This window comes from Rhinoderma darwinii, chromosome 1 (genome assembly GCF_050947455.1).
Source record: "Rhinoderma darwinii isolate aRhiDar2 chromosome 1, aRhiDar2.hap1, whole genome shotgun sequence".
NCBI lineage: Eukaryota > Metazoa > Chordata > Amphibia > Anura > Rhinodermatidae > Rhinoderma > Rhinoderma darwinii.
The window spans coordinates 364122890-364150383 of NC_134687.1; the positions used below are offsets into that span (position 1 = coordinate 364122890).

General features: G+C 40.4%; 1 protein-coding gene across 2 annotated transcripts in view; it reads left to right on the plus strand.

Annotated features, from left to right (window-relative positions):
- PLGRKT (plasminogen receptor with a C-terminal lysine) overlaps window positions 1–21342 on the plus strand; it is an 83511-nt gene extending 62169 nt beyond the window's left edge. For both annotated transcript variants that reach the window (XM_075851980.1, XM_075851990.1), the window contains exons 3-5: window positions 8256–8386; window positions 15695–15804; window positions 20978–21342. In XM_075851980.1, coding sequence (XP_075708095.1) covers window positions 8256–8386; window positions 15695–15804; window positions 20978–21099 — 363 coding nt within the window. In that variant the 3' untranslated portion in view covers window positions 21100–21342. The remainder of the gene's footprint in view (window positions 1–8255; window positions 8387–15694; window positions 15805–20977) is intronic.
- Window positions 21343–27494: the final 6152 nt, after the last annotated feature.

Sequence of the window (27494 nt, forward strand, 5' to 3'; positions counted from 1 at the left end):
AACCCCCCTCAAGAAAGCTTTAAGTGAGTCCCATACACAAAGGTTACTTGTGCTATTTACATTAATCTGGAGAAAGGATTTCAATTCGGTCTCTATTAGATTATACTTATTACATGGGTCCAATAAATATAAATTTATTCTATATCTTGGGATTTTTGTCTCTTCTGATGTTATAAGAGCCAATAAGGGGGACTAGTCAGAGATTCCTCTAGCTTCATATTTGATCTTATATGATATTGATCTAAATAAATCGTTAACCAAAGCCAAATCGATTCTAGATAACATACCATGAGACTTTGAGAAACATTAAAAAGACACTTTATTAGGAAATTTCATTCTCCATAGATCTGCCCAACCCAAATCCTCCATTAGTCTAGCTAAATGAGACACATAATTAGATACCATAGTTGTTTGGTTTTTTTTTTGTTTTTTTTACCAAAACGATTTCGCTCAAGGTCTAACACCTGATTTAAAGTCTCCTAGAACCAACAGTGGTATATTAGCTCTATTTTTTGTGAAGTCAAATAATTTAAATAAGACTTCGGGTGAATAAGGTGGAGGGATATAAACATTGGCTAACACAAGTCTATAGCCATTAAGTATAATATCCAGGAATCTATATCTTCCTTCCTTGTCAATAGAACCGGCTATTATTTTACTATCAATTGCGTTATGAATTAGGATACAAACTCCCCGGGAATAACTTAAATCCCCTATTAATCCATCTTTTTTCCAATTGATATATTTTATCAACCTGCAAATGTGTCTCATGCAAGCAGTATACCGATGGTCCAAATTTTTTAAGTAGATTGAATATTCCAATACGTTTTAGGCCATTCTGAATAGCTCTAACATTCCACTATATAAATTTTAAATCTTGAGCCATGTCTCAAAGTAAAAATGGGTGAAAGAAAAGAAAAAAACAATCTCTCTTCAGTGACCCCCGCCTCGTCACCCTCCACAAGTCCCCACTTACCCAAACCCCCCAATAACCGACCCCTGGCCTACCCCCTCCTCCGCATAACCTCCTGAGTTGAATCACAAGTCAGAAAATTCCTCCTCAAAGCGTGGCGCCCCCTTCAAAAAATACCTGTATAGTTACAAAGAGGAAAAAAACAACAACCATGTTTTGTGCCTAACGACCCTTAGAGTCCAGCCATTCCGATGCTGATATTGCCAAGGCAAAAAATAATGTTTCTTGATTGTAGATACTTAAAGTTGGCTTTCTGTAAGCGAAATTTTACATCGTTAAATTTTTGCCCCTCTCTCTGTGTTTCATGAGAAATATCAGGAAACAGTCGGATTTGAGTGCCATTATACACTCCCGGTGCAGAGATTCTGTTATGAGCCAATATTAAGTCTCCATCTAAGGAAAGTAGAATTCTAGCCAAGATCGGTCTATGGCTCGAGACCAGTTCGGGTTTCTTAAAGGGTATTCTATGTGCCCTCTCAAGAGTAAATATATGACAAATATAAATGACCGCTTACAGCGAGATTACACTTGCTGTGCTGTAAGTCCCACACAAACGTTACCAAAGTGTCGGGATTGTGAATAGACATCGTGTCCTGGCTGGAAGCAATGTCTATTCACTGTCAAGACACTTCAGTAAAGTTAATGTGTGTGTATGTGACAGCACATAGTGAACAACGCAGAATCACTATGTGCTGATTACATGAATGGAGAGAAGTGTATGACACTGATTGGTCAGCGTCATACATTTCTCTGTACAACGTCCACTTGGTCAAAAGTAAAAACACGCCCAGTTGGGCATTAAGAAAGTAATTAGCGTAAAGATAAAATCGCTCATAACTTGGTGAAAATAGATAGTTTTTCTAAATGAAAACCACTGCTGTTCCCTACATTACAGCGCCGATCACATTATGTAAGAGATAGGGCACTTCTAATGTGGTGACAGAGCCTCTTTAATACATACTGTCAAGATCGATTGATTAGATGAAATAAACATTTATTTAAAGAGAATGTCACCTCCAAACCCCCCCCCCCTAAACTACAGTAATCCGTAAATAGCTTAAAAGATGTGGATTACAAATCTGTTTTGAGCTATGCGCTGCATGCTGACGAGTCCTAGTAGTCCTCTCCATTATAACGCCGAACTTAGTAGTCCTCTCTATGCATCTGCATGCAGCAGGCTTACAGCAGGGCAATGCAAGTCCGTAAAAAGATAAAAATTGCAGATTCGGAATTGGCATCTTTTAAGTTGTTTACTAATTATTGTCGTTTAGGGGGGTTTTCGGATAAGATAAAGTCTCTATAAAGTTAAAGCGTTGGTAAACTTTGGGACCATTTTGCTTAATGTTACAGCTATTGATGGAATAGTCCCCTTTACCTGCTAAAAAAATAATCAGATATTCTTCTTCATATAACAAATAAAGTCCTCGTCCTTTAGTCACTCTTTTTTTTTTTTTATAACTCTGTGGGAGTTTATTAAGCAGTAACCTTTGGAAACGTACATTTTCTAGAATAAACTGCTTCTTAAAGTTTTTGGATTACAACATACTAGACTTGTTTTTAGTTCCGCTTTGTTAATTTTAATAAAGGACCTGCTGTGACCATTGGCATCTGAACTATATTTGGATCTGAATTGTCAAGTAAGAATTAAATGCACTAATGGTTATACCTTATGCGGTTATTATGTGTTCCTCTAGTCCCAGTTTTTTTATTGACTTAATTTCTGTTCTCTAAATTCAGTTTAATAAAATATTATAAAATTGTATTTCGTTGATCCTTGTGGATTACTCATGGAAATTGACTACATTGTGAAGAAACTCGTTAATACTTTTTCCACTTGATTGTTTCTTCTGAATGTTCTTTGAAGCGGGGAAAACAGTTTTGATTTATCGGTTATACTTTGTGTTTGCCACCTTGGGAGTGCTTTAATTTTTGCACATCCTCTGAAGATCTATTATTAACACTTATGATGCTTGGTAATGAGGCCAGGATTATCATACATCTTATTGGTCTGATCCTGTGTAAAGATTTACTGGTACTATTTCTTTCACATGCAATGTGATTTATTTTATGCAAATACACCGTTTACTGATCTGCATGTATCGTATAGAAGGTTTAATTCCCAAAAAGAAATGCACAGCAATTGCCCAATGAAGGCGCAATATTTTACACCAATAATTTCAACGTCGATTCACAGAAAATGGTGTTCTCGGTAATAAAAAACAACTTTTAATTATCCGCTTTTAAAATATATATTCAAAAACCACGTCGAACAAATAAATGCGTCTCACAATATCATGGGACAGTATACTAAAATTCCTGCAGTATGCCGTGCAATCATAACATAGCTGTAGAGCCGGCACATCAATACTGCAATACCCTGTCCGCATCTCATTCAGTTATTGGCAACTGTACAGAGAATTACTGGACTTGTAAGTAGGGTTGGGGAAGCTGTCCCTATATACCCTACCAAACGTCTAATGGATGGAGGGATGTGGGTAGGGATAAAGCTGCAAATCCGCAATGGGCTAGCGGCTAGTAGCTGGGTCCTAGTCGCACCTCATGAATATCGAGGACTACATAGCGCACTCTATATAGTACTCCATATTCATGAGCTGTGGCTAGCCCTGCTGATTGGCAATTTTATCCCTATGCACAGTATGGGAAGAAAGCTGTCAATCATCGACAGGAGAGTAGGGCTAGCTGCAGCTCATGAATATGGGCTGCAGGAGAAAGTGAATTTTATAAAAACTACTGATCATTTAAGTAATACAGTGATGGAATCCGGGTTTCTATCACTACATTATACTGCTCTTTGATAGGGCAGCATAAACCTGGTGACCGTTTTATTTTAAGAAGTATGACTGATAAAATGGCTATGTCCAGCTTTGCAAGCATTTTTTTTTCTCCAAAGCATAAAAAATAAAGTGACTTTTTAAAATTATGTTGATTTAAAAATATTCCACCATTTAGTGTATGCAGTTCCTGTACTGACCTATGTGTCTCTAGTTACAGACCACAAACAAGTCCTGTGTGTAGTCTGATCTGCAAGTCCTTTGTTACTTTAGACCTTATTCACACGGCAGTGTTGGGTCCATGATAAATGGACCACCTGTCGGCCGCATTTTCCGAACCAACCACAGTTCAGGGAGCCAGGCTCCTAGCATCATAGTTATGTATGACGCTTGGTGTCCCTGCCTTCCCACGGGAATACTGTCCCGTACTGAAACATGGTTTCAGAACGTGACACTCGGAGGCAGTGACTCACAGCGTCATTGTAAAGGATCTGCCAGGCACAGCTTCGGTGTCAACGCCCATAGGTAATCAGTCTGCACCTGCTTCTATGTCTGTGAGACTGACTCCATCTTCCACCACTCAGGATGGCAGGCTTAGGAGTGGGAGAGCCTATCACAGCCTGGCCAGACGGAGCTAGCTCCCGCCCTCTGTCTATTTATACCTGCCTTTCCTGTTCCTCCTTGCTTGTGATTCTTCTCGTTTGGTTTCCTGGCCCTGCTGCAGCTTCTGAACTATTTGACCCTGCTTCATACTGACCCTGGCTTACTGACTACTCTCCTGCTCTGCGTTTGGTACCTCGTACACTCCTGGTTTGACTCGGCTTGTTCACTACTCTCCTGCTCTGCGTTCGGTACCTCGTACACTCCTGGTTTGACTCTGCTCGTTCACCACTCTTGTTGCCGTGGGCAACTGCCCCATTTCCCTTGGCTTCTGTGTACCCTTGTCTGTTTGTCTGTCGTGCACTTACTGAGCGTAGGGACCGTCGCCCAGTTGTACCCCGTCGCCTAGGGCGGGTCGTTGCAAGTAGGCAGGGACTGAGTGGCGGGTAGATTAGGGCTCACTTGTCTGTTTCCCTACCCCCATCATTACAGTCATACATAACTATGATGCTAGGAGCCCGGTCGTGTGAATTAGGCCTTACTCCCTCTGTCCAACTTCTACTATCTTTTGCAAAGGGCAGACGGAATGGAGTAAAATGTCACTGCAGAATCAGACTACACACAGGGTTTGTATGAAGTCTGTAACAATGGAGACCCATAGATCTGCATAGGAGCAGTAGACCCAGTTTTCTGGTATTCTGCAACTGCATACATCAAAGAGGCTCTGTCACCAGATTATCAAATCCCTATCTCCTATTGAATCTGATCGGCGCTGCAATGTAGATAACAGCAACGTTTTTTTTTTGTGTTTTTTTTTTGTGTTTTTTTTTTTAAAACGATGATTTTTGCCCAAGTTATGGGCAATTTTATATTTATGCAAATGAGCTTTTCAATGGACAACTGGGCGTGTTTTCTCGTTTTACCAACTGGGCGTGTATTGTGTTTTTACCAACTGGGCGCGTATTGTGTTTTTACCAACTGGGCATTGTGAATAGAAGTGTATGACGCTGACAAATCAGCGTCATGCACTTCTCATCGCTCCCACCCTGAAGGACCTGTGGGTTACATCACGCTGTGTGTCTGCAGTGACAGAAGCTGGCTGGGAACAATGAGGTTACCCACAGGTCCTTCAACCTTGGCGTCGGAAGAGAGAAGACACATCGGCTCCAGGCGTCAGAGGGTACAGTTGAATCTGCAGCAGCATCACCGTGTGCAGGTAAGCATAGTAAACTCCCTAGAGACGAGCATATTACCTTCTCAGACGGCTGGAGCCCATCTTTCTTCTCTGTCCGACGCCAAGGTTGAAGGACCTGTGGGTGACGTCACGCTGTGTGTCTGCAGTGAAAGAAGCTTGGTGGGAGCGATGAGAAGTGCATGACGCTGATTTGTCAGTGTCATACACTTCTATTCACAACGCCCAGTTGGTAAAAACACAATACACGCCCAGTTGGTAAAAACACAATATCTGCCCAGTTGGTAAAAACACAACACACGCCCAGTTGGTAAAAACACAATAAACGCCCAGTTGGTAAAACGAGAAAATACGCCCAGTTGTCCATTGAAAATGTCATTTGCATAAATATAAAATTGCTCATAACTTGGGCAAAAATGATCGTTTTAAAAAAAACAAAACTTTGCTTTTATCTACATTGCAGCGCCCATCAGATTCAATAGGAGATAGGGATTTGATAATCTGGTGACAAAGCCTCTTTAAAGTGACTGTCTGGCGACTCACTAGCTCCTGCCTACCTACTCCATTCTGAAGGAGGGAGCTGGAAGAGCAGTCAGAGGAGTTTTTTTTGTTGTTTTTTTAAGCCCCCTAGTATTTAGAGTTCCATAATTATTGGTCAGTTGCTTTAAAGGCTATGTACACCTTTGAAATGAATTTTTTTTTTTTTTATTGTTCTTTTGCTTCCTAAATGCAAAATTGGGCAACTTTCTAGATAGTCTTCATTAAAAATGTCCTAGGTTTCGACTGCTGTAGAACTGTATAACTCTTGTAAAAAGCTAGTCTCCAGCAAATTCTAACTCTAAACTGTCAGTCCACTGCTCCTGATGGCCGACTCAACTGCTCTTCACCCTCCCTTTTCTCAGTGTATGGCCGGATTCACATGGCCCTGTTTGGTCCATGATATACGGACCGTATGTCGTCAGTATTTCCTGGACCAAACACCGTTCAGGGAGCCGGGATCCTAGCATCATAGTGGTCTATGATGCTAGGAGTCCCTGCCTCTCTGTGGGAATACTGTCCCGTATCGAAAAGTTGATTACAGTACAAGACCGTATTCCCGTTGGGGGCGCGGAGCCCAGCTTCCTGAACTGTGTTCAGTCCAGCAAATACTGACAACATACGATCTGTATCTCCTGGACCGAACATGGCCGTGTGAATCGGCCTTAGAGATAGCAGCAGAGAGCGGGGGTAGTACAACGCAGATCAATGTGGGGAAAAGCTTCCAAGTGTTCAGGGAGGACAGAGCACACAAGTTGTTAGCCTTTGTGTTCTCCCCCCCAACTACACTATCAAAATGCTTTCTGAATACCATGACCTGCTGTATACAATTCCCCCCCCCCCCCCCCCCGCTCCTCCTGCTTTATCTAGAAAAGAGAGGGAGGAGAGCAATTGAATCAGTCGTCAGGAACAGTGAACTGACGGATTTGAGCTAGAATTTGCAGGCCAGATGCCTACAAAAGTTACACAGACTCTACAGAAGCCAAATGGTAAGAGATATTTAATTAAAACTATTTAGAAAGTTGTCTAATTTTGCACTTAGGAAGCAAATGAAGAATAAAAAACAAAATTCAAAGGTTTAGCTTTTAAACACTGCTGTCATCAGGACTGCACATGTCACCTAAGCCCGTTATTTCTTGCTGCATAAACGATACGATCAGCCAATGAACGAGCGTTTGCTCATACATCGGCTGATCGTTTTCTTGTTTACACAGGGCAATGATCGGGAGCATGAGTTCATATAAACGCTCATTTGAGCGATCAATGGCCTGTGTAAAAGGGCCCTTAATAGATCTTTATTATCAAACTTTTCATACCATTTGATTTCAACTGCAGAAATCTGTACAAAGATCCTTTTTAGTGAGGTCCAGTATAGGAGGGATTGAAGACTGTCATGGATTCTCTGTGTTATCCAAAGTAAAACTATATACAATTTCAAAGTGTAATATACCTGTACATATCACAGCAAAATGAAATCCTATGCAAAAAAAAACCCACATACAAGCACATATCCTACACCATTACCATGGCTTCCTCCCATGGCTCACAGAGCGAGGAAGAAGGGTAACTAAAGTACTATATTTTGTTTCACAGGCGTTACCAGGCCAAACCCTGTGACAGAATTTTCAGAATAAATTTGGAGAAGAGTTTTATTTGTTGCTGTTCCTTTTTATATTTGATTTTGCAAGTTCACCCATCTCATCATTTACCGAAGCCACCATCCGAAGAAACTCCACTACCAAATACATGCTTCAATAAGAGTTGTGGCTAAGTAGCACAACTCCAATATGTAAATGAGATACCACGTGACGTTGTTTGTGTATACATGCTGTATACTGATAATACAAGCCCCTGGAGAAATGTGAGGTATATGTTTTTTTAACTTCTACCTTACACAATAAGACAGTGATTAAAATGTGGTAAGAAATCCAACATAAACATCATATTAAAATGATTACTATTGTCGATATTGTTATGCACAGCTGCTCAATAGCTTTACATTGACAAAATGAGTTTATGGGCACCACACCTAGATGGAAGAAATCAAATTGAGTACTGATCACCAAATGTGGGTAATAGTGAAACAATTATTTCTTTATAAAGCTAGAATAATTACATTTAGTCTCCTATAACTGAGTTTGTCTTGTTTTTGCATTTGTAGTTAGAGAGGCAGATCATGATGCAGAATCAGATGCGAGAGAAGCAGATGGCCATGCAGATTGCCTGGACGCGGGAGTTTCTAAAGTATTATGGCACGTTTTTCAGCTTAACTGCACTTGGATTGACAGCAGGGTTTGTAACTTTTTCTTTAATGTCTGAAGTATAAAAATAGTCACAATATCCTCAGTATCCTCACCGATGCAAAACACTGATCCTACCAAAGGATCTGTTCGTATATCTCGGACCTAAAACCATGCACATAGATCAAATATAGCACCTATATAGGAAATGTGTGCTAAACCCATATAGAGTAACAATTATGTAAATTTTATTGGTATACATTAAAAGCAGACACAAATAATAAAAAAACAATACAAATCACATAAAAGCCATGTTAACCCCTTCCCTCTTTAGCCACTTTTGACCTTCCTGACAGAGCCTCATTTTTCAAATCTGACATGTGTCACTTTATGTGGTAATAACTCCGGAATGCTTTCACCTATCCAAGCGATTCTGAGATTGTTTTCTCGTGACACATTGGACTTTATGTTACTGGCAAAATTTGCTTGATATGTTCAGTATTTAATTGTGAAAAACACCAAAAATTAGCGAAAAATTGCAAAAATTAGCATTTTTCTCAATTTAAATGTATCTGCTTGTAAGACAGGCAGTTATACCACACAAAATTTTTGCTAATTAACATCACCCATATGTCTACTTTAGATTGGCATCGTTTTTTAAACATCCTTTTATTTTTCTATGACCTCACAAGACTTAGAACTTTAGCACCAATTTCTCACATTTTCAAGAAAATTTCAAAAGGCTATTTTTACAGGGGCCAGTTCAGTTGTGAAGTGGTTTTGAGGGCCTTATATATTAGAAACCCCAAAAAAGTCACCCCATTTTAAAAACTTCACCCCTCAAAGTATTCAAAACAGCATTTAGAAAATGTCTTAACCCTTTAAACATTTCACAGGAATTAAAGCAAAGTAGAGGTGAAATTTACAAATTTCATATTTTTCTGCAGAAATACATTTTTAATACAATTTTTTTTATAACACAGAAGGTTTTACCAGAGAAATGCAACTCAATATTTGTTTCCCAGTTTCTGCAGTTTTAGGAAATATCCCACATGTGGCCGTAGCGTGCTACTGGACTGAAGCACCGGCCTCAGAAGCAAAGGAGCACCTAGTGGATTTTGGGGCCTTATTTTTGTTAGAATATATTTTAGGCACCATGTCAGGTTTGAAGGGCTCTTGCGGTGCCAAAACAGTCAAAATCCCCCAAAAGTGACCCCATCTGGGAAACTAGACACCTCAAGGAAATTATCTAGGGGTGTAGTGAGCATTTTGACCGCACAGGTTTTTTACAGAAATTATTGGAAGTAGGCCGTGAAAATTAAAATCAACATTTCTTCAAAGAAAATGTAGGTTTAGCGATTTTTTTTCTCATTTCCACAAGGACTAAAGGAGAAAAAGCACCGCAAAATTTGTAAAGCAATTTCTCCCGAGTAAAACAATGCCCCACATGTGGTAATAAACGGTTGTTTGGAGACACGGCGTGGCTGAGAAGGGAAAGAGCGCTATTTGGCTTTTGGAGTTCACATTTAGCAGGAATGGTTTGCGGAGGCCACGTCACATTTACAAATCCCCTGAGGGGACAAAACAGTGAAAACCCCAAACAAGTGACCCCATTTTGGAAACTATACCCCTTGAGGAAATTATCTAGGGGTATAGTGAGCATTTTGACCCCACAGGTTTTTTGCAGAAATTTTTGCAAGTAGGCTGTGAAAATGAAAATCTACATTTTTTCAAATAAAATGTAGGTTTAGCTAATTTTTTTTCATTTCCACAAGGACTAAAGGAGAAAAATCACCATAAAATTTGTAAAGCAATTTCTCCCGAGTAAAACAATACCCCACATGTGGTAATAAACGGCTGTTTGGACACACGGCAGGGCTTAGAAGGGAAAGAGCACTATTTGACTTTTTGAGATCACATTTAGCAGGAATGGTTTGCGGCGGCCATGTCACATTTGCAAAGCCCCTGAGGGGACAAAACAATGAAAACGCCCAAAAAGGGACTCCATTTAGGAAACTACACCTCTTGAGGAATGCATCTAGGGGTGTAGTGAGCATTTTGACCCCACAGATGTTTCATAGAATTTATTAGAATTAGGCAGTGAAAATAAAACAGTCCTTTTTCTTCAATAAGACGTTGCTTTAGCGCAAATTTTTTCATTTTCTCAACAAATAAAGGAAAAAAAGAACCCAACATTTGTAAAGCAATTTCTCCCGAGTACGGCAATACCCCATATGTAGTCATAAACTGCTGTTTGGGCACACGGCAGGGCTCAGAAGGGAAGGACCGCCATTTGGAGTGCAGATGTTGCTGGATTGGTTTCTGGGCACCTGTGGGCCCAAAACAGTGGAAACCCCCCAGAAGTGACCCCATTTTGTAAACTACACCCCTCAATGCATTTACCAAGGGGTGTAGTAAGCATTTTAACCCTGCAGGTGTTTTGTAGAAATTAGTGTGCGCTCAATGTTGCAGAGTGAAAATGGGATTTTTTTCCATAGATATGCCAATATGTGGTGCCCGGCTTGTGCCACCATAACAAGACAGCTCTCTAATTATTATGCAGTGTTTCCCGGTTTTAGAAACACCCTACATGTGGCCCTAATCTTTTGTCTGGACAGTCGACCAGGCTCAGAAGTGAAGAGTACCATGCGGAGTGGAGGCCTAATTTGGCGATTTACAAAGTATTGGTTCACAACTGCAGAGGCTCAGATGTGAAATAATAAAAAGAAACCCCTGATAAGTGACCCCATTATGGAAACTGCACCCCTCAAGGCATTTATTAAGGGGTTTAGTGAGCATTTTCACCCAACAGGTCTTTTCCATAAATGAATGCGCTGCGGATGGTGCAAATTAAAAATTTATATTTTTCCCTAGATATGCCATTCAGTGGCAAATATGTCATGCCCAGCTTATGACGCTGGAGACACACACCCCAAAAATTGTTAAAAGGGTTCTCACGGGTATGACGATGCCATATATGTTGAAGGAAACTGCTGTTTGGGGACGCTGTAGGGTTCAGGGCCGAGGGAGCACCATTTGGCTTTTGGAGAGCGGATTTTGCTTGGTACTATATTTGTTTGAGTATTGCTGGTGTTTTATAATGTGGGGGTACATGTAAGCGGGGCGGAGTATATAAGGGGCATAGTCAGGTGGTATAAAAAAATAAAAATAATCCATAGATGTGTGTTACGCTGTGAAGCAATCCTTTCTGCACAGGCCGGTGTCGCACTGATAAATGGTGTCATTTCTTATCCCCCTTTTGGTCCACACTCCGCGCCTTTGTAGTTTGGGGAATTTTGCTGGGAAAGTATTATCCTGGTATAATACGGGCACCGTCGCTTCCAGCGGATATGTTTGGGCCCTCCCCTTCCTGGTTCCCTAATTTTAGGTCCTTGATAAATCGCCTCTTGAAACAGAAGAAATGTTCCCCTTGGGCACAACTGCATATTTTTTTATTTCCTGACTTATTGGAGCCATAACTAATTTTATTTTTTATAGACGTAGCGGTATAAGGGCTGGTTTGTTGCGGGACGAGCTGTAGTTATTATTGGTACCATTTTGGGGTACATGCAACTTTTTGATCACCTTTTATCCTATTTTTTGGGATGCCAGGTAAACAAAAAAACGCAATTCTGGCACAGCTTTTTTCGTTTTTTTATACAGCGTTCACCATGTGTTATAAACTACATGTTAACTTTATTCTGCGGGTCAGTACGATTCCGGCGATACCTGATTTATAGCACTTTTTTATGTTTTACAACTTTTTGCACAATAAAATTACTTTTGTAAAAAGAATGTATTTTTTCTGTCGCCAAGTTGTGAGAACCATAACGTTTTAATTTTTTTGTCGACGGAGGTGTATGAGGGCTTGTTTTTTGCGGGACGAGCTATAGTTTTTATAGGTACCATTTTTGGATACGTGCGACTTTTTGATCACTTTTTATTGTAATATTTGTAGGGCAAAGTGACCAAAAAACAGAAACTCTGGTAACGTTTTTTACGGGTTTTTTTTACGCTGTTCACCGCGTGCAATAAATAATATAATATTTTGATACCTCCGGTCGTTACGGTCGTGGCGATACCAAATACATATGGTTTATTATTATTTTTCAATAATAAAGGACTTGATAAGAGTAAAAGGGGGATTGTGTTTTATTTGATTACTTGAAACTTTTATTGTTTTCAAACTTTTATTTTTTGCACTTTTTTTTACACTTTTTTATACTTTTTTTACACTTTTTCTCAAGTCCCACTAGGGGACTTGAAGGTCCAACGGTCAGATTTTTTTTTTTCTAATACATTGCACTACCTATGTAGTGCAATGTATTAGATCTGTCAGTCATTCACTGACAGCAAGCCGTTTAGGCTTCGCCTCCCGGCGGGGCCTAAATCGGCTTCCGTAATGGCAGAGCAGGAGACCATTGTGTCTCCTGTTGCCATAACAGCAGTCGCCAGTCCCGATTGCCTGTCAGGGCTGGCGATCTGCTTGTAACCGCTACGATGCAGCAATCGCTTTCGATTGCTGCATCGAAGGGGTTAATGGCAGGGATCGGAGCTAGCTCCGGTTCCTGCCGTTACAGGTGGATGTCAGCTGTACAGTACAGCTGACCTCCACCGCTGATGACGCCGGATCAGCTCCTGACCCGGCGCCATCTTGCCGGCAGCTACGGAAGCCGATCAGGCTCCGCCGCCGGGCGGATCTTGACCGGCTTCGGTGCTAGGCAGACCGGGAGGCCAGTATTAGGCCTCCGGTTGCCATTGCAGCCACCGGAACCCCGGCAATTTCATTGCTGGGGCTCCGATGAGCTGCAAACACCTTAAGTGCAGCGATCGCGTTTGAGCGCTGCACTTAAGGGGTTAATGGCGGGGATCGAAGCTAATTTCGGTCCCCGCCGTTACAGTCGGATGTCAGCTGTAAGATACAGCTGAGATCCGACGATGATGGCACCGACTCAGCTTCTGAGCCGGTGCCAAACGTTTGACGTACATGTACGGCATTTTGCGGGAAGTCAATGCTTTCCATGACGTACATGTACGTCAAATGTCGGGAAGGGGTTAAAGCAGTGTTCTTATGTCATGTAAACAAAGCTTAACTGGTTCAGTTTAGTCAGCGTTTAGCTATTTTTAGCGCACAATAGTTAAACTGCTATATACGTTTTTATTTGTTGGGCTAGCGACGTGATATTTTAGATAAGATCAATGCAGGGTTCTTATTTTTTTTATCATTTTTATACACCTCATTTTTCATTTTTAGGCTTATAGCTTGAAAAAAATAGTAAAACACTTGCATTTTTTTAGATATTTTCTGGTTATATACTGTAGTGTTACCCTAAAATAGAGGAGGCTCCCTCTGTAACCCTTACGACACCCCCATGATGTGTTCGCAAGGTGATGATGGTTTCCATGGCAGCCGAGAGCCTAACAAAGGCCCCTAGGTCTGCCATCAGTGTATGTCTATTAGGCCTAGAGGCAGGGCCTAATAGAATGCCTGTCAGTTTTACACTGACAGGCATAAAAGAGTACAGAAGTATTGCAGTGTATTATAAAAGCGTTTGCACGATCCCATAGTGGGACTAAAAAAAAAACAACTAAAAAGTCATATGTATCTCAAAATGCTACCAATAAAACTCGTCCCGCAAAAAAATAAGCCCTGATAAAGGCACATCGGCGGGAAAAAAAAAAAATGATGGTTCTTAGAACATGGGAACGCACACAAAAATACTTTAACCCCTTCAGAACGCAGCCTGTTTTGGCCTTTGTGGCACAGACGATTTTTTTAAATGTAACGTGTTACTTTATGTGGTAATAACTTTGGAATGCTTTTACCTATCCAAGAGATTCTGAGATTGTTCCCTCATGACACAGTGTACTTTATGTTGGTGAAAAAATTTGGTTGATAAATTCAATATTTATTTGTGAAAAACACCAACGTTTAGAGAAAATTTGCAAAAATTAGCATTTTTCTAAAACCACTAGGTGCTTTTTTGCTTCTGAGGCCTGTGTAGTCCATTAAGACACAAAGGCCACATGTGGGATATTTCTAAAAACTGCAGAATCTGGGCAATAAATATTGAGTTGCGTTTCCCTAGTAAAACCTTCTGTGTTACAGAAAAAAAATGAATTTCTGCACAAACAAAATAAAATTTGTAAATTTCACCTCTACATTGCTTTAATTACTGTAAAAGAGTGAAACTTTCTGAATGCTGTTTTGAATACTTTGAGGGGTGCAGTTTTTAAAATGGGGTGATTTAAAGGGACTTTCTAATTTTATATATTAAAACTAGGTACTAGAACTAAACTGGTCCCTGAAAAGATTTCCTTTTGACATTTTCTTGAAAATGTGAAAAATTCATGTTCAAAACATTAAAAAAAAAACGTTTGCAGACATGTGGTAAATATGATATATATTTTATTTTCATGAGTTTGTCGACAATTTTGGTACTGAAAAACAAAGGCAAAAGAGAATAAAACTGTTCTGGTGTAACTAAAAACGATACGGTTTATACATTGATTGTAACTTCTGATAGTTGATACAATTAGCATGTTTTTATTGTATCAGAATGTGTCTTTTATGCTTTTCTTACAATAAACACTTTAGTGTACTGTCATATTTCACAATAAAGAGATTTAGCACAGAGCATACAGTGTTTTTTAAGTCAATATTCTTTAAAGAGGACCTGTGACCTCTCCTGACATGTCTATTTTTGTAAATACTTCAATGCCCCATGAAATAATCGTTCTGGGGCATCTTTTCTTATAACTCTGCATTGTCATTCCTCTGTTATTCCTCCTAGAAATATATGATGAAGGTGACAACTGTGTATCACAGTCTCACTCTGTCAGCACTGATTGGACATTGTCAGTCGGTGTAGGGACACACCCCCAACTGGTAACACAAAGTTGTCTTTTTTTCATAAATTTCTAGGAGGAATACCAGAGGAAAGACGCAACATAGCGTTCTAAGAAAAGATACTTCAGATTTGATATTTTAAGGGGAATACAATTATTTACTCAGACATGTTAGGAGAGATGACGGCCTCTTCAACCCTTTAGTGACCAGCCTATTTTGGGTCTTAATGACGAAGTGATTTTTTCAGAATAGATGATAAATGTTTAATTGCTGTGGGACCCGACCCCGTTCCTCCTCACTGCACGATCACAGTGAGGAGGATTTTGTGTTGAGCGGTGATCGCTTATGTCAATATTTATGGGACCGTGGTGGTCCCCCAGCAATCATATATTTATCACCTATCCTGTCGATAGGTGATAAATGTTCTTAGTGGGAAAACCCCTTTAAGAGGCATTTATTTGGATTTGGTCTTTAAAGTACTCCTAACTTTTGACACTTTGTTTTTTGCAGGGCAATAAAAGGGAAGAAGCCAGCATTATTTATTCCCATTGTACCGCTGGGATTTATTTTTGCATACCAGTATGATATGGGCTATGGGACCCTAGTTCATAGGATGAAAGGTACTAATGTTTGATAACATGCACTACAATTTGTTTTTAGATTTTTTTTTTTTACTCCTTGCTCCTCAAGTTTGTTTCACAGTGTTACAACTTGCAGCTTGATCTTCACATCTAAACGTGAATTGGCTTAATGGAATTGCTACCGCCACTGCACGATTTGCACCATAAATTACCCCAAAAAAGTAACAAAAGTTACAACTGCTGGGTCTTGTACATCTATGTTTAAATAGCGTAGACAAACGCAGTCTATGTTCACTATTATGAGGTCATCTTCTCGGCCCCCTCCCCCCTCTGGGTGAACTGAGTAGACCATAGGCCCTGGGCTATTCCCCAAACTTGGGCTCCCCTTCACTACCGCCGCCGCCATGCCATATGCTATAATTTCTGTGCTAGCATTGAAAAAGAAATATTACGATTCCCGTTGTCGAAGGGCTGTGTCCCTAAATAATGACCAGTCTCCAACCATCTCTGACAGTATCGCACTGTGCAGGGACACGTCCTCCTGACAAGGGGAATAACACCCATTTATCTATCAGTCCTTGACTGCACAAAGACTGTTTGTGAAATACAAGGATTTCCTATAATAAACATGTCAGGAGTGGTGACAGATTCTCTGTAAATCCAGTGAGACACAGGAGACGTTTTCTCAGATTCTAGTCATTGTTTTTCTCTTTTCTTCTCCATCTGGTCTAGACCTCATGACAAATTCTCCCGGCCACGACCCATTTCTGCAGATTTTGGCACTTCGATATCTTCAGCCCCTCACTTTACCAACATTTACGCACCTATAAACGAAGAAAAAAATTCTCATGGTGGTACACACTATGCCCCTAAATATAATATACCCTCCTGTAGATAGTGCCACACAGCCCCCTGTAGATTGTGCCACACTGCCCCCCCTCCTGGAGATGGCGCCACACTCACCTGTCCTCGTTCCCGTGCCGTCCTCTTGTCCAGCGATGCAGGCCTGGTCGCTTCTGACCAGGCCTCATGTGTCTGAATCCCAAGAAAGCGCCAAATGGCAGGGAAGGGAACCCATGGTTCCCTTGCCTTGCCAACGATGTCAATTTTATCGGCGTCCAAAGGACGCGGATACAATTAAATCCAATGTAAGGGCCTTCAGGCCATTATTACAGTGGGCTTTCTGCCCCATACATAAAGCTGTTTTGTCACATGATTTTTGCTGTGATTCGCGATGTGGTTTTAATCTTTAGGCGGCCATGGGCCCCCTGGGAGCCTAGGGCCCTAAAAGGCCGCCCTAAACAGACCTATGGAGATCCGCCATTGAGTGCGCATCCAAACTACAGCGAAAGTCAGGAAATCAATTGCGGCATACACACTTCCGTTGTTTTAACGGAACCGTGTGGCCGTTCCGTCAAAAGTAGTGCAGGTCCTACTCCTGCCCGTTTTTGACGGAACAGTCTCGGCCTTTGCATTGAATTTGGTCCATGAAACAATGGGCTGCACACGGAAGCCATCCGTGTGCAGCCCGTGTGTGATGGTAACGTCATTAACAGCCGTTTAATGGCCGACAGAAGTTTGCATGAGGCCTAAGTCTTCTTCTCTCTCCTGGAGAATGAAGAAGGCTAACTGTTAAAGAGCTGCAACAATATATATACCTATATACACATACACACATAACCGATAAATATATTTAAAAAAAATTGTTTTTTTCCACATTTTTTGTGATTTGTCTGCTCATAATAAAAATGTAAAACATGGAATTAATTCAACTAATCTAGAAAATTAAAGCCTCATAAGTCTTGTAAAAAAAAAAACAAAGTAAAAATAGTTAGGATATTCAAAGTGGTTGCAAAGATAATATCGTTTAAAGAAGTGCACATCAGAAATGGAAAATTTGACCTGGACACAGATGCTTTTGATCAATGACCCTTGGTCATGAAAGGGTTAAACTATAACTAGGACTTCATGATGACATCTGCAGTCTGTCTCGCAGCATCACTATTGCAATGGAAAAGCTTTAGTAACACAGGGGATATGATATATTCCTATAAGACAATATTGAATCTTGTGTCACTATCTAGGTCTGGCTGTGATCATAGCTCACAGTAGGCTTAACGGAGGTATAACATTTAACACAAATATAGCTCAGTAGACTGAGAACCAAATGTGCTCTAGTAGCACACTCTGACAATGTGGGCCCTAAGTATAACCGCTTAACGACCAGGCCTTTTATAGCCTTAATGACCAAGAATTGTTTTTTGTTTTGTGTTTTTCACTGTCACATTCCGAGTCATAACTTTTTATTATCCCGTTGACATAGCCGTATAAGGGCTTGTTTTTTGTGAGACATGTTGTGTTTTTCAATTGCACCATTTTTGGATGCATATAATATATTGCTTATTATATTCTATGTTCCCTTCCCTTTTTCCATACCCATGTAACTATGTAACTTTTATTAACTTTATTTTAGAAGGAATTGAACATAAACAGCTACTCTAGCATTGTTTTTCGCATTATAAATATACCCTGTTCACTATGCGGCGTAAATAACATGTTACCTTTATTCTATGGGTCGAATACGTAAAGGTTTTATGTTTACACAATAAAAAACCCTTTTTTTTTAAAAAAAAAATGACTTTTTGCATCGCCGTATTCCAAGAGCCGTAACTTTTTTTTTATTTTACCATCGCTGTAGCCATATGTGGGTTTATTTTTTGTGGGATAAGGTGTAGTTTATATTGGTACTATTTTTGGGGTACATGGGACTTATTGATTACCTTTAATTGTTTGTGGGGTGGAATGGAAAAAACAGATCAAACCAAATTGATTCTAAAATATTCTCATTCATTCTTAATATCAACAAGAATTCAAGACCTTAATTATAATCACTGGAAGATGGTATAAAACTCTGGAAATTATAAATAAGATTAGCCATTCTTACTCCTCTACATCCTGGAGTTACAATAAAGATATAGGCTCGATGTTACATATCTGGTTCGATTGCTCTGTAATCCGCTCGTTTTGGCAAACTATCTAATTTGATCACAAGTAAATTTTTTAGTAAAGATATTATCCTTATGCCAGAACTATAGTACTTAATTTAGATACTACCCACCAGTATATTAATCCCAATTCCATTGTGCCACATCTTATAAGTGCAGCAAAAACTTTGATCGCGAGACACTGTAAAGATAAAGACCCTCCTACAATACTTGAATGGCTAAAAGAAACCAACCTAATCCAATGATACGAAAAAACTAAATGGATCTTTAACCAACGATTTGATAAATTTCAACAGTTATGAAAAGACTGGTCAACATTTTACAATTCAAGAGAGTAAACTCCTTATCTAATACTACGATATAAGTAGACCAATACATTGATACCCTTTCAAACTATATGGAACGGACTCAATATCTTTATACATTAGGTATAAAATTCCTATTTAAAAAAATTGGTTATACTTTTTGAAATAGTCAGCAAATTATTGATATATAATATATGATTTTGCTATATTGCACTGTGATATTCAACCCCCTGCCTCTTTTCCTTTCTGTACGCTTATCCCTGTTTTTCTTAAACTTAAATAAAGAATATACAAAAAAAAATAAAAAAGCTTTATACCTTTTGCCATTTTCAGTCCTTTACAAAACAAACACCTCACATCTTAATTTTATAGAGGGCTTGTGCTCCTTTGCAGTCAACTATTCTCTGCCAAGGTATTAAATAATAGAATGCTTTACCCTCCCTTACATCAAGCTTCCTTAAAGGGGTTGTCCGGTTTCAGCAAATTTAATGTTTTTTATAGAACTAAAAATTATTTTCACATGACCATGGACAGAATTTTATTCACTGGAAGTAAACAATTAATTATTCCTACTTAAAAACTACAAGAAGAGATCTTGAAAACTGTGCGGAATTACTATAGAAAGTATATTGGAAAATGTTATAACTTTTAATTATAGAAAAAAATAACCTTAACTTGCTAATACCGGACAACCCCTTTAAGTATAAATAAGAATAGGGATTCCCTGGAAGTTAAAACCATTTTTTAAAGCAGCTCCATTATCTTTACTTCTGTATGGCACTTAGAGTGGTTGGCACAATTTATGCCCCCTGAACTCTTACAGTCAAAGAGAAAGGGGTAACCTGCACCCTAGTTTGTTAACATGCAGTATAGATTGCGCTGTAGGATTTGGGGTATTGCTATTTAGTAGATAACTTGTGCAACTATAAAATCATGCTGTTTGTCAAAATATATAATTCCATTATCTGTGTTTATTGAACAACTGACAACTCCGTATTCATAACATAGGCTAATGCTATTTATTGCTGTAGTGAGTATATCCTGGCAACAAGATTTTTTTGCAGCCAGTAATAATTCATGTAATAGAGGTAATTCATTGAATATGTACACAACAATAGGCATAGATGCAATGGAAATTGTGATGTCAATTTTTACAGACAAAGCTTCTAGATGCTGCATTATGAATGTTGGAGTATTTAAAAAAAAAAATAAGAACACCTGTTTTGCTTTCAGCATTGTAAAAAAATAAAAGGAACACGTTGCTACTCTGGGTATTTATTTTTACGTAATAAAAGGCTACTTATTTATTATGATTTATATTGTTTATTTAAATAATGAAATATTTCTCTAAACCACCAACTTGAAAGGTAAGATTATCACTTTAAGAGAATCTCCCTTAATTGATACTCATTTGCCTACAGTATGTGTGGCAGTTACATAATAATCTGCTATTGGTTGTTTATTCACTTGTAGTTTACAATCATTGACCCTTTGCTTTGCTAAAATTCTTCATTTTATGCACTTACATCCTGATGGTTTTGTGGATGGTGTTGCGCAGTGGTGAAACAGTGGACTTGTGCTTATACAGAGCAGTCAATGTGAGCATGTAGGTTTGCAGTGCAATGCTCGGGGGTGAACCAGAACCTGAACCTCTGACATAATTAAAAACTAGACAAGACGTGTATTTTTTACTCTATTAGACCGGTCGGTGGGCAGAAGTCAATTATCATAGTTTTACCCTAAAAATCTGCCTGAGGAAAAAAAAAACTGGTAAAAACAACCTGTTTTGACTTTTGTTTCATGTTTAAATCCACACCTGCACTGTCTCTTTAAATGTAGTTTTATTATATATAGTCATTGAGCACCATGGTAACAATCATGTATTCTTTTTATTCTGTTTAGGTACTGCCGAAGATATTCTTGAAAAAGAACAACATTTACTAGAAATCCCTCGGGGTTTACCAACTTTTGAGCTGATTGAAAAAGCAAGGAAAGCTCAAAGAAAGTTCTTTGTAGAGAAGTAGAATCCAGTATAAACACAACACCAAAGGAAGCTTGAAATTCATTCATCATGAACCTAATATTCCGTCCCAGGCTGCAGTCACCAATTTACACAATGCAATGGTGCTAGATTTTGTAACACGGTACTATAGACAATGACGTGAAAAATAAAATGAATAACAAATATACATTTTTTTAGACCATTTCCAATTAATTTATAATAAAGACCATTTCCAATTAATTTATCATAAAGAAATCCTAGTAAATTTTGTCTTGTGTAAATCATTTTACCCCAAGTATCAGCATTTTAATATGTACATAATTTTTACATTTGTGTGCACACCGGTATCAAAATAATATTTATTAGATAGACCTCTAATTGTAACAACGTTTGTAACATAATGAGTAATATCAGCTGGTATGTTTGTGGTATGGCTATATACAGGTTGCAAAATAAAAAGTTTATTAATAACTAAAGGAATATTGGTAAAAATTTTGATTTAGAAAATATTATTTTCTACAGAGCTCTGTAAACAGTTTAAAATGTTAAATATGTATGCTTTAATTCTTTTTAAAACGGACTGCTCAGATATTTAAACTGCCCTGTCTGAGGGCAGCATAATGAAGTGAGACATACTGATTTCAGTGTGCTACTAACACCTAATGTTAAGTAGTTTAGGGGAATTTAGAACGTATACTTGTTTTGCGCGGCCAGCGTCACAAGTATGAGTCCAAGCATGGCCAGCCTTAGATATGTTCGACCAGTGCGGTCGCACAGGACGCCAGCCGCCACACTGCAAGAGGGGCGCCAGCAGGTGTGTGTATACCTGCGCCGTTGCAACTACCAGCGGGTCAGGTGCCACTTGCTAACTGCACACAGGGCCGGCCTTAGGCAGTCTCCTTTCCGCCCGGGCGCTTATTCACTTAGTGGCCGTCGCTACCACTGTACCAGCCTTAGCGGCTGCTAGTGGTGACACCGGGCATGAGGGCAGTGGCACCGCTAGCAAGCGCTGCGGCTGCTATAGTGGTAGCGACGGCACTATAGCAGAGCAGGGAGGTATCTCCCTGCTCTATCTACTAGCGCCACTGTAGCTCCCTGAAGGAGCGGAATCCCCATGTGGCCGGGGATTCCGCTCCTGGAGCGCTCCTTGATGTCTCTGTCCATATATGGACAGTGACATCAGGGGAAACTCCTTCAGGGAGATACAGTGGTGCTAGTAGATAGCAGAGCAGGGAGATAACCTCCAGGGGATTCCACTCCAGGAGAAGTCAATGATGTCATGGACACAGACGACAGGAGCTTCTCCTGGAGTGGAATCCCCGGTCACAGCGTCGTCAACGCTGTGGATGGGGATTCCGCTTCAGGAGTTTCCCCTGATGTCACTGTCCTGTGTCTTAGGGCTCTTTGGATCATTGTAATCAATTTCAGACACCAGTGATAATTTGTTTGCCAAGTGCGCACAATCAAAGGAACTACTTAAGAAGGACGTTCCACATTATTAAGCGGGCCACGGGTTTCAAGCAATATGGGAAAGAAAAAGGATCTCTCTGCTGCCGAAAAGCGTGAAATTGTCCAAGGTATTGCACTAGGTATTGCCTTTTAGGGCCCCTGACGGTGTGAAAATAACCTCTGCAAAGTACGTAGAGTTTATGACTGACCATGCCTTCCGTAGCAAAATTATCTTCATGCATGACAATGCACCATCTCATGCTGCAAAGAATACCTCTGTGTCATTGGCTGCTATGGGCATAAAAGGAGAGAAACTCATGGTGTGGCCCCCATGTTCCTCTGACCTCAACCCCATTGAGAACCTTTGGAGCATCCTCAAGCAAAATATCTGAGGGTGGGAGGCAGTTCACATCAAAACAGAAGCTCTGGGAGGTTATTCTGACATCCTGCAAAGATATTCAAGCAGAAACTGTCCAAATACTCACAAATTCAATGGATGCAAGAATTGTGACGGTGATATCAAAGAAGGGGTCCTATGTTAACGTAACTTTGCCTGCTAAGTTGTTTTTTTTGATTGAAAGAGCTTTTGATTTCTGTAAATATGACCTCCTGATGCTGCAAATTCAACTAATTACCATTTTTGTTCTCTTTACAACCTTTAAAATGTTTTGATCTTTGTTGTGCATAATAATGTGAAACAGTGCATTATGAGTTTTTTATTTCTAAAAAAAAATCTGTTCTTAGGAGATTTGTTCAATAAAATTTGCATTATACTCCAACGCTTGATGGCTTGAAGATTATACTGACTGTCATTTGCATCGACTATTTAGGAAAATCAGCGAAAAATAACATTTGCATAATAATTTGGAACGCAATGTAAATTGATATTCGTTCTCTTACCAGGCATGATGCTGGATTGGTCTGCATGTATAAGACAGGTCGCCAAAATTTTAGCTTGAATATTTATGGAATTATTTAGCAAGACCAGTCTCTAGAAAGAATTTTAGGGTACAAGAAGTTTAGGAGCCAGAAAGTCTGCTCTATGTTCATACCATTTAATAGAGAAGCCATCACTGCCTGGAAATTTCCTATAGGGAAAAGACTTAATAGCCGCTATCAATCACTTCCTTTTTCGTCAGAACACCATCTAAGATTAACACACTATCTGTAGGAAGAGTCGGAATATACTCTTTTTTAAAAAAATAATTTTCTGACACTATGAGCGACCACCATCCGCTATGTACTACCCGATGGATAGGATCTCCTGATCATTCACCAATGGTAGTACCCTCAACAGTGTCTAACCCTAACTTAGGGGTTGGTGTCTAGGTGTTCCACCACTGTATGCGAATTGGTTACCAGTATTAGCTGACTTGTTAATGTAGAAATCATTTTTAAAATATCTAAAACAAAGTTTGGAAATGTGTGACAAGATGGAGGGTATTACATTCACAATTCCTCTCTTTTTGACAAACTCTTAAGACATTCTAACTGTCTCTACTCCTTGCCATTATATGGAGTGTTCTATCCCTCTGATCTCAGTAGCCCATAAGGGTGGAGATCTGAGACCTCTGGAACCTACCCCTTTTCTCCCTCACCCTAGTTGTCCCGATTTGGCTAATGGGCAATGGTGAGGGGTTCCACAGTAAATGCAAACATCCACTATGTCAGGGTTCCATCCATCACAAACAGAACACCTCCAGCCATTATCTTGAGAGGTGGAAGCTGTAGTAGACTTGTATACGAAAATGGTTAACTTTTCCTTCTCAGTATTTAGTCCTTTTGATGTGAGGGTAGTTGAATTTCTTGTCCGATGGATGTGTACATCTTTGGTGGTGGTGATCTTGGTTATAGCGCACACAGCACACCTATAACACAAATAAATCAATAAGGCAATTCTTAGCAATACGAATGTTCCCATTCTTCTTTGAGAATATCATTCATCACTCTTATTATGTTATTAGGAGACATATGAAACTGAAACAGGCAACAAGGTCGCATTTTTGAGTAGCCTCATTTAGGAATCTCTTGCAGTGTGAGGGGTGTATCCACTGGGTACTGCCTTCCAACTTCACAGATGTTGGTGTTGTCAGCTGCATCTGGAACGGACCTTGGCTGTAGAGTTTTTGCGATGTGTCTTTTCACAGTTACTCAGTCTCCAGGCTTTAGACGGTAGCTCCCAGACAATTAATCAGGATCTGGAAAGGAACTGTACACTCTGTGATGCACATGTGTTAAGTGCTGTTGGAAGGCTCCTACGTATGATGTAAGGTCTGGGTGGTGCATCTGCATCTGTTAAGGGAAATATAATCCTGTCTTAGGGGGTGTCCCAAAAGAACCTCCTAGGGAATGAGTCTTGTCTTCCTGTTTGGGGTGGTTCTGATAAGAGTATAAGGCCATGGGGAGACACTCAGTCTAGGGTTTTCCTTTCTCGACCATAGCTTTCTGAACCTGGAATATAAGTGTTCCATTAAGGGTATGTTCACATAGCCTATTTTTCGGGCCGTAAACGGCCGAAAAATCGGCATCAGATCGCCTCCAAACATCTGCCCATTGATTTCAATGGAAAATCGGCGTTCTGTTCCGACGGAGCGTTTTTTACGTGTAAAAAAAACGGGCGCGAAAAAGAAGTGCAGGACACTTCTTGGGACGTTTTTGGAGCCGTTTTCCATAGACTCTATTGAAAAAAGCTCCAAAAACGGCCGTGAAAAACGCAGCGAATTTCGCAAGTGGCACAAGAAACGTCTGAAAATCAGGAGCTGTTTTCTCTTGACAACAGCTCCGTATTTTGAGACGTTTTTGACTCTGCGTGTGAACATACCCTAAGTCTCTCCAGTCAGCACCTACTCTTTGGATGTAGGGGGTGGGGAAGGCCTCCTCTATTTCCAATGACCCCAGCATTTACTTCAATATCTCAGCTGTAAAGTGTGTGCCTCTGTCACTCTCTATTGTTTCAGGGACGTGCATTGACCTTGGCAGCAGGCTTTTAGCCAACCTGAAAAGAGATCCACACCGACCAGGACATATTCATACTGACCACCTTTAAAGAGGCTCTGTCACCAGATTTTGCAACCCCTATCTGCTATTGCAGCAGATAGGCGCTGCAATGTAGATTACAGTAACGTTTTTATTTTTAAAAAACGAGCATTTTTGGCCAAGTTATGACCATTTTTGTAGTTATGCAAATGAGGCTTGCAAAAGTACAACTGGGCGTGTTGAAAAGTAAAAGTACAACTGGGCGTGTATTATGTGTGTACATCGGGGCGTGTTTACTACTTTTACTAGCTGGGCTTTCTGACGAGAAGTATCATCCACTTCTCTTCAGAACGCCCAGCTTCTGGCAGTGACAGACACACAGCGTGTTCTCGAGAGATCACGCTGTGACGTCACTTCCCCAGGTCCTGCATCGTGTCAGACGAGCCGGCACCAGAGGCTACAGATGATTCTGCAGCAGCATCGGCGTTTGCAGGTAAATCGATGTAGCTACTTACCTGCAAACGCTGATGCTGCTGCAGAATCAACTGTAGCCTCTGGTGCCGACACGATGCAGGACCTGTGAGTGAAGTCACAGATCTGCACTGCCAGAAGCTGGGCGTTCTGAAGAGAAGCGGATGATACTTCTCATCAGAACGCCCAGCTAGTAAAAGTAGTAAACACGCCCCGATGTACGCACATAATACACGCCCAGTTGTACTTTTACTTTTCAACACGCCCAGTTGTACTTTTGCAAGCCTCATTTGCATAAATACAAAAATGGCCATAACTTGGCCAAAAATGCTCGTTTTTTAAAAATAAAAACGTTACTGTAATCTACATTGTAGCGCCTATCTGCTGCAATAGCAGATAGGGGTTGCAAAATCTGGTGACAGAGCCTCTTTAAGAGTTGTATAAAATCCATCTGAAGTTGTTGGAAGGGGTATAATTGCCTCGGGGTGTGTTTGGGGGGGACCTTGACTGTTTTTCCAGAGTTGTGGCAAGCACAGGTCAGGCAAGCTTGGACAAATCGTGCAGCTCCATTTTTGAATCCCAGGGCAACCCAAAAACTACTTACTAAACTTACCATGGCTTCTTTTGAGGCATGTGTTTGTCCGTGAGTCAGGTGGGTCATCATAGGGTACAGGACTCTGGGCAGGCAGAGCTTTGTTCCTGCTGCCCAAATCCCATCCTGTCCCTTTTGTACCACGTTGTCCTCCAGATCTTCTGTTCTCCCTTCGAGGTCTGTTGTTGTAGTTGGCCCAGTAAAGCTAGATCCACCTCTCCAACACCTGCTCTCGTGTGGCATATTACCATCATGGGGACGGGAAGCAGCGCTACAGCCTTGGCTGCTTAGTCTGCTCTACTACTGCCCCTGGCTTCAGGGGAGTTCCCCTTTGTATGTGCTTGTATCTTAATGATAGCAACCAGGGGCGCAGCGAAAGGCTCATGGGCCCGGGTGTAAGAATTCAGCTTATGCCCCCCATAACAGCCCCATACAGTATAATGCTCCCCATATCAGCCCCCACAGTATAATGCCCCCATACAGTACAATGCCCCCCATATGAGTTACCCATACAGTACAATGCCCCCCATATGAGTTACCCATATGAGTTACCCATAAAGTACAATGCCCCCCATATGAGGTTCCCATACAGTATAATGCCCCCATATGAGCTCCCCATTCAGTATAATGCCCCTCCATATCAGCTCCCCATACAGTATAATGCCCCCCATATCAGCTCCCATACAGTATAATGCCTCCATATGAGCTCCCCATACAGTATAATGCCCCCATATCAGCTCCCCATACAGTATATCAGTAAGATGACTACTTCCGGTCGCAGCTTCCGGACATATGTTCCAGGCAGCGAAGACGCGAGGAGTAGGATCGGAGGCAGCAGCGGCGGCAGGAGCAGGTAAGTTATGTTTGTGTATGTGATGTGTGCATTATGTTCGTGTTATACTGTCTGATTACCACTGTATTTAATCCTC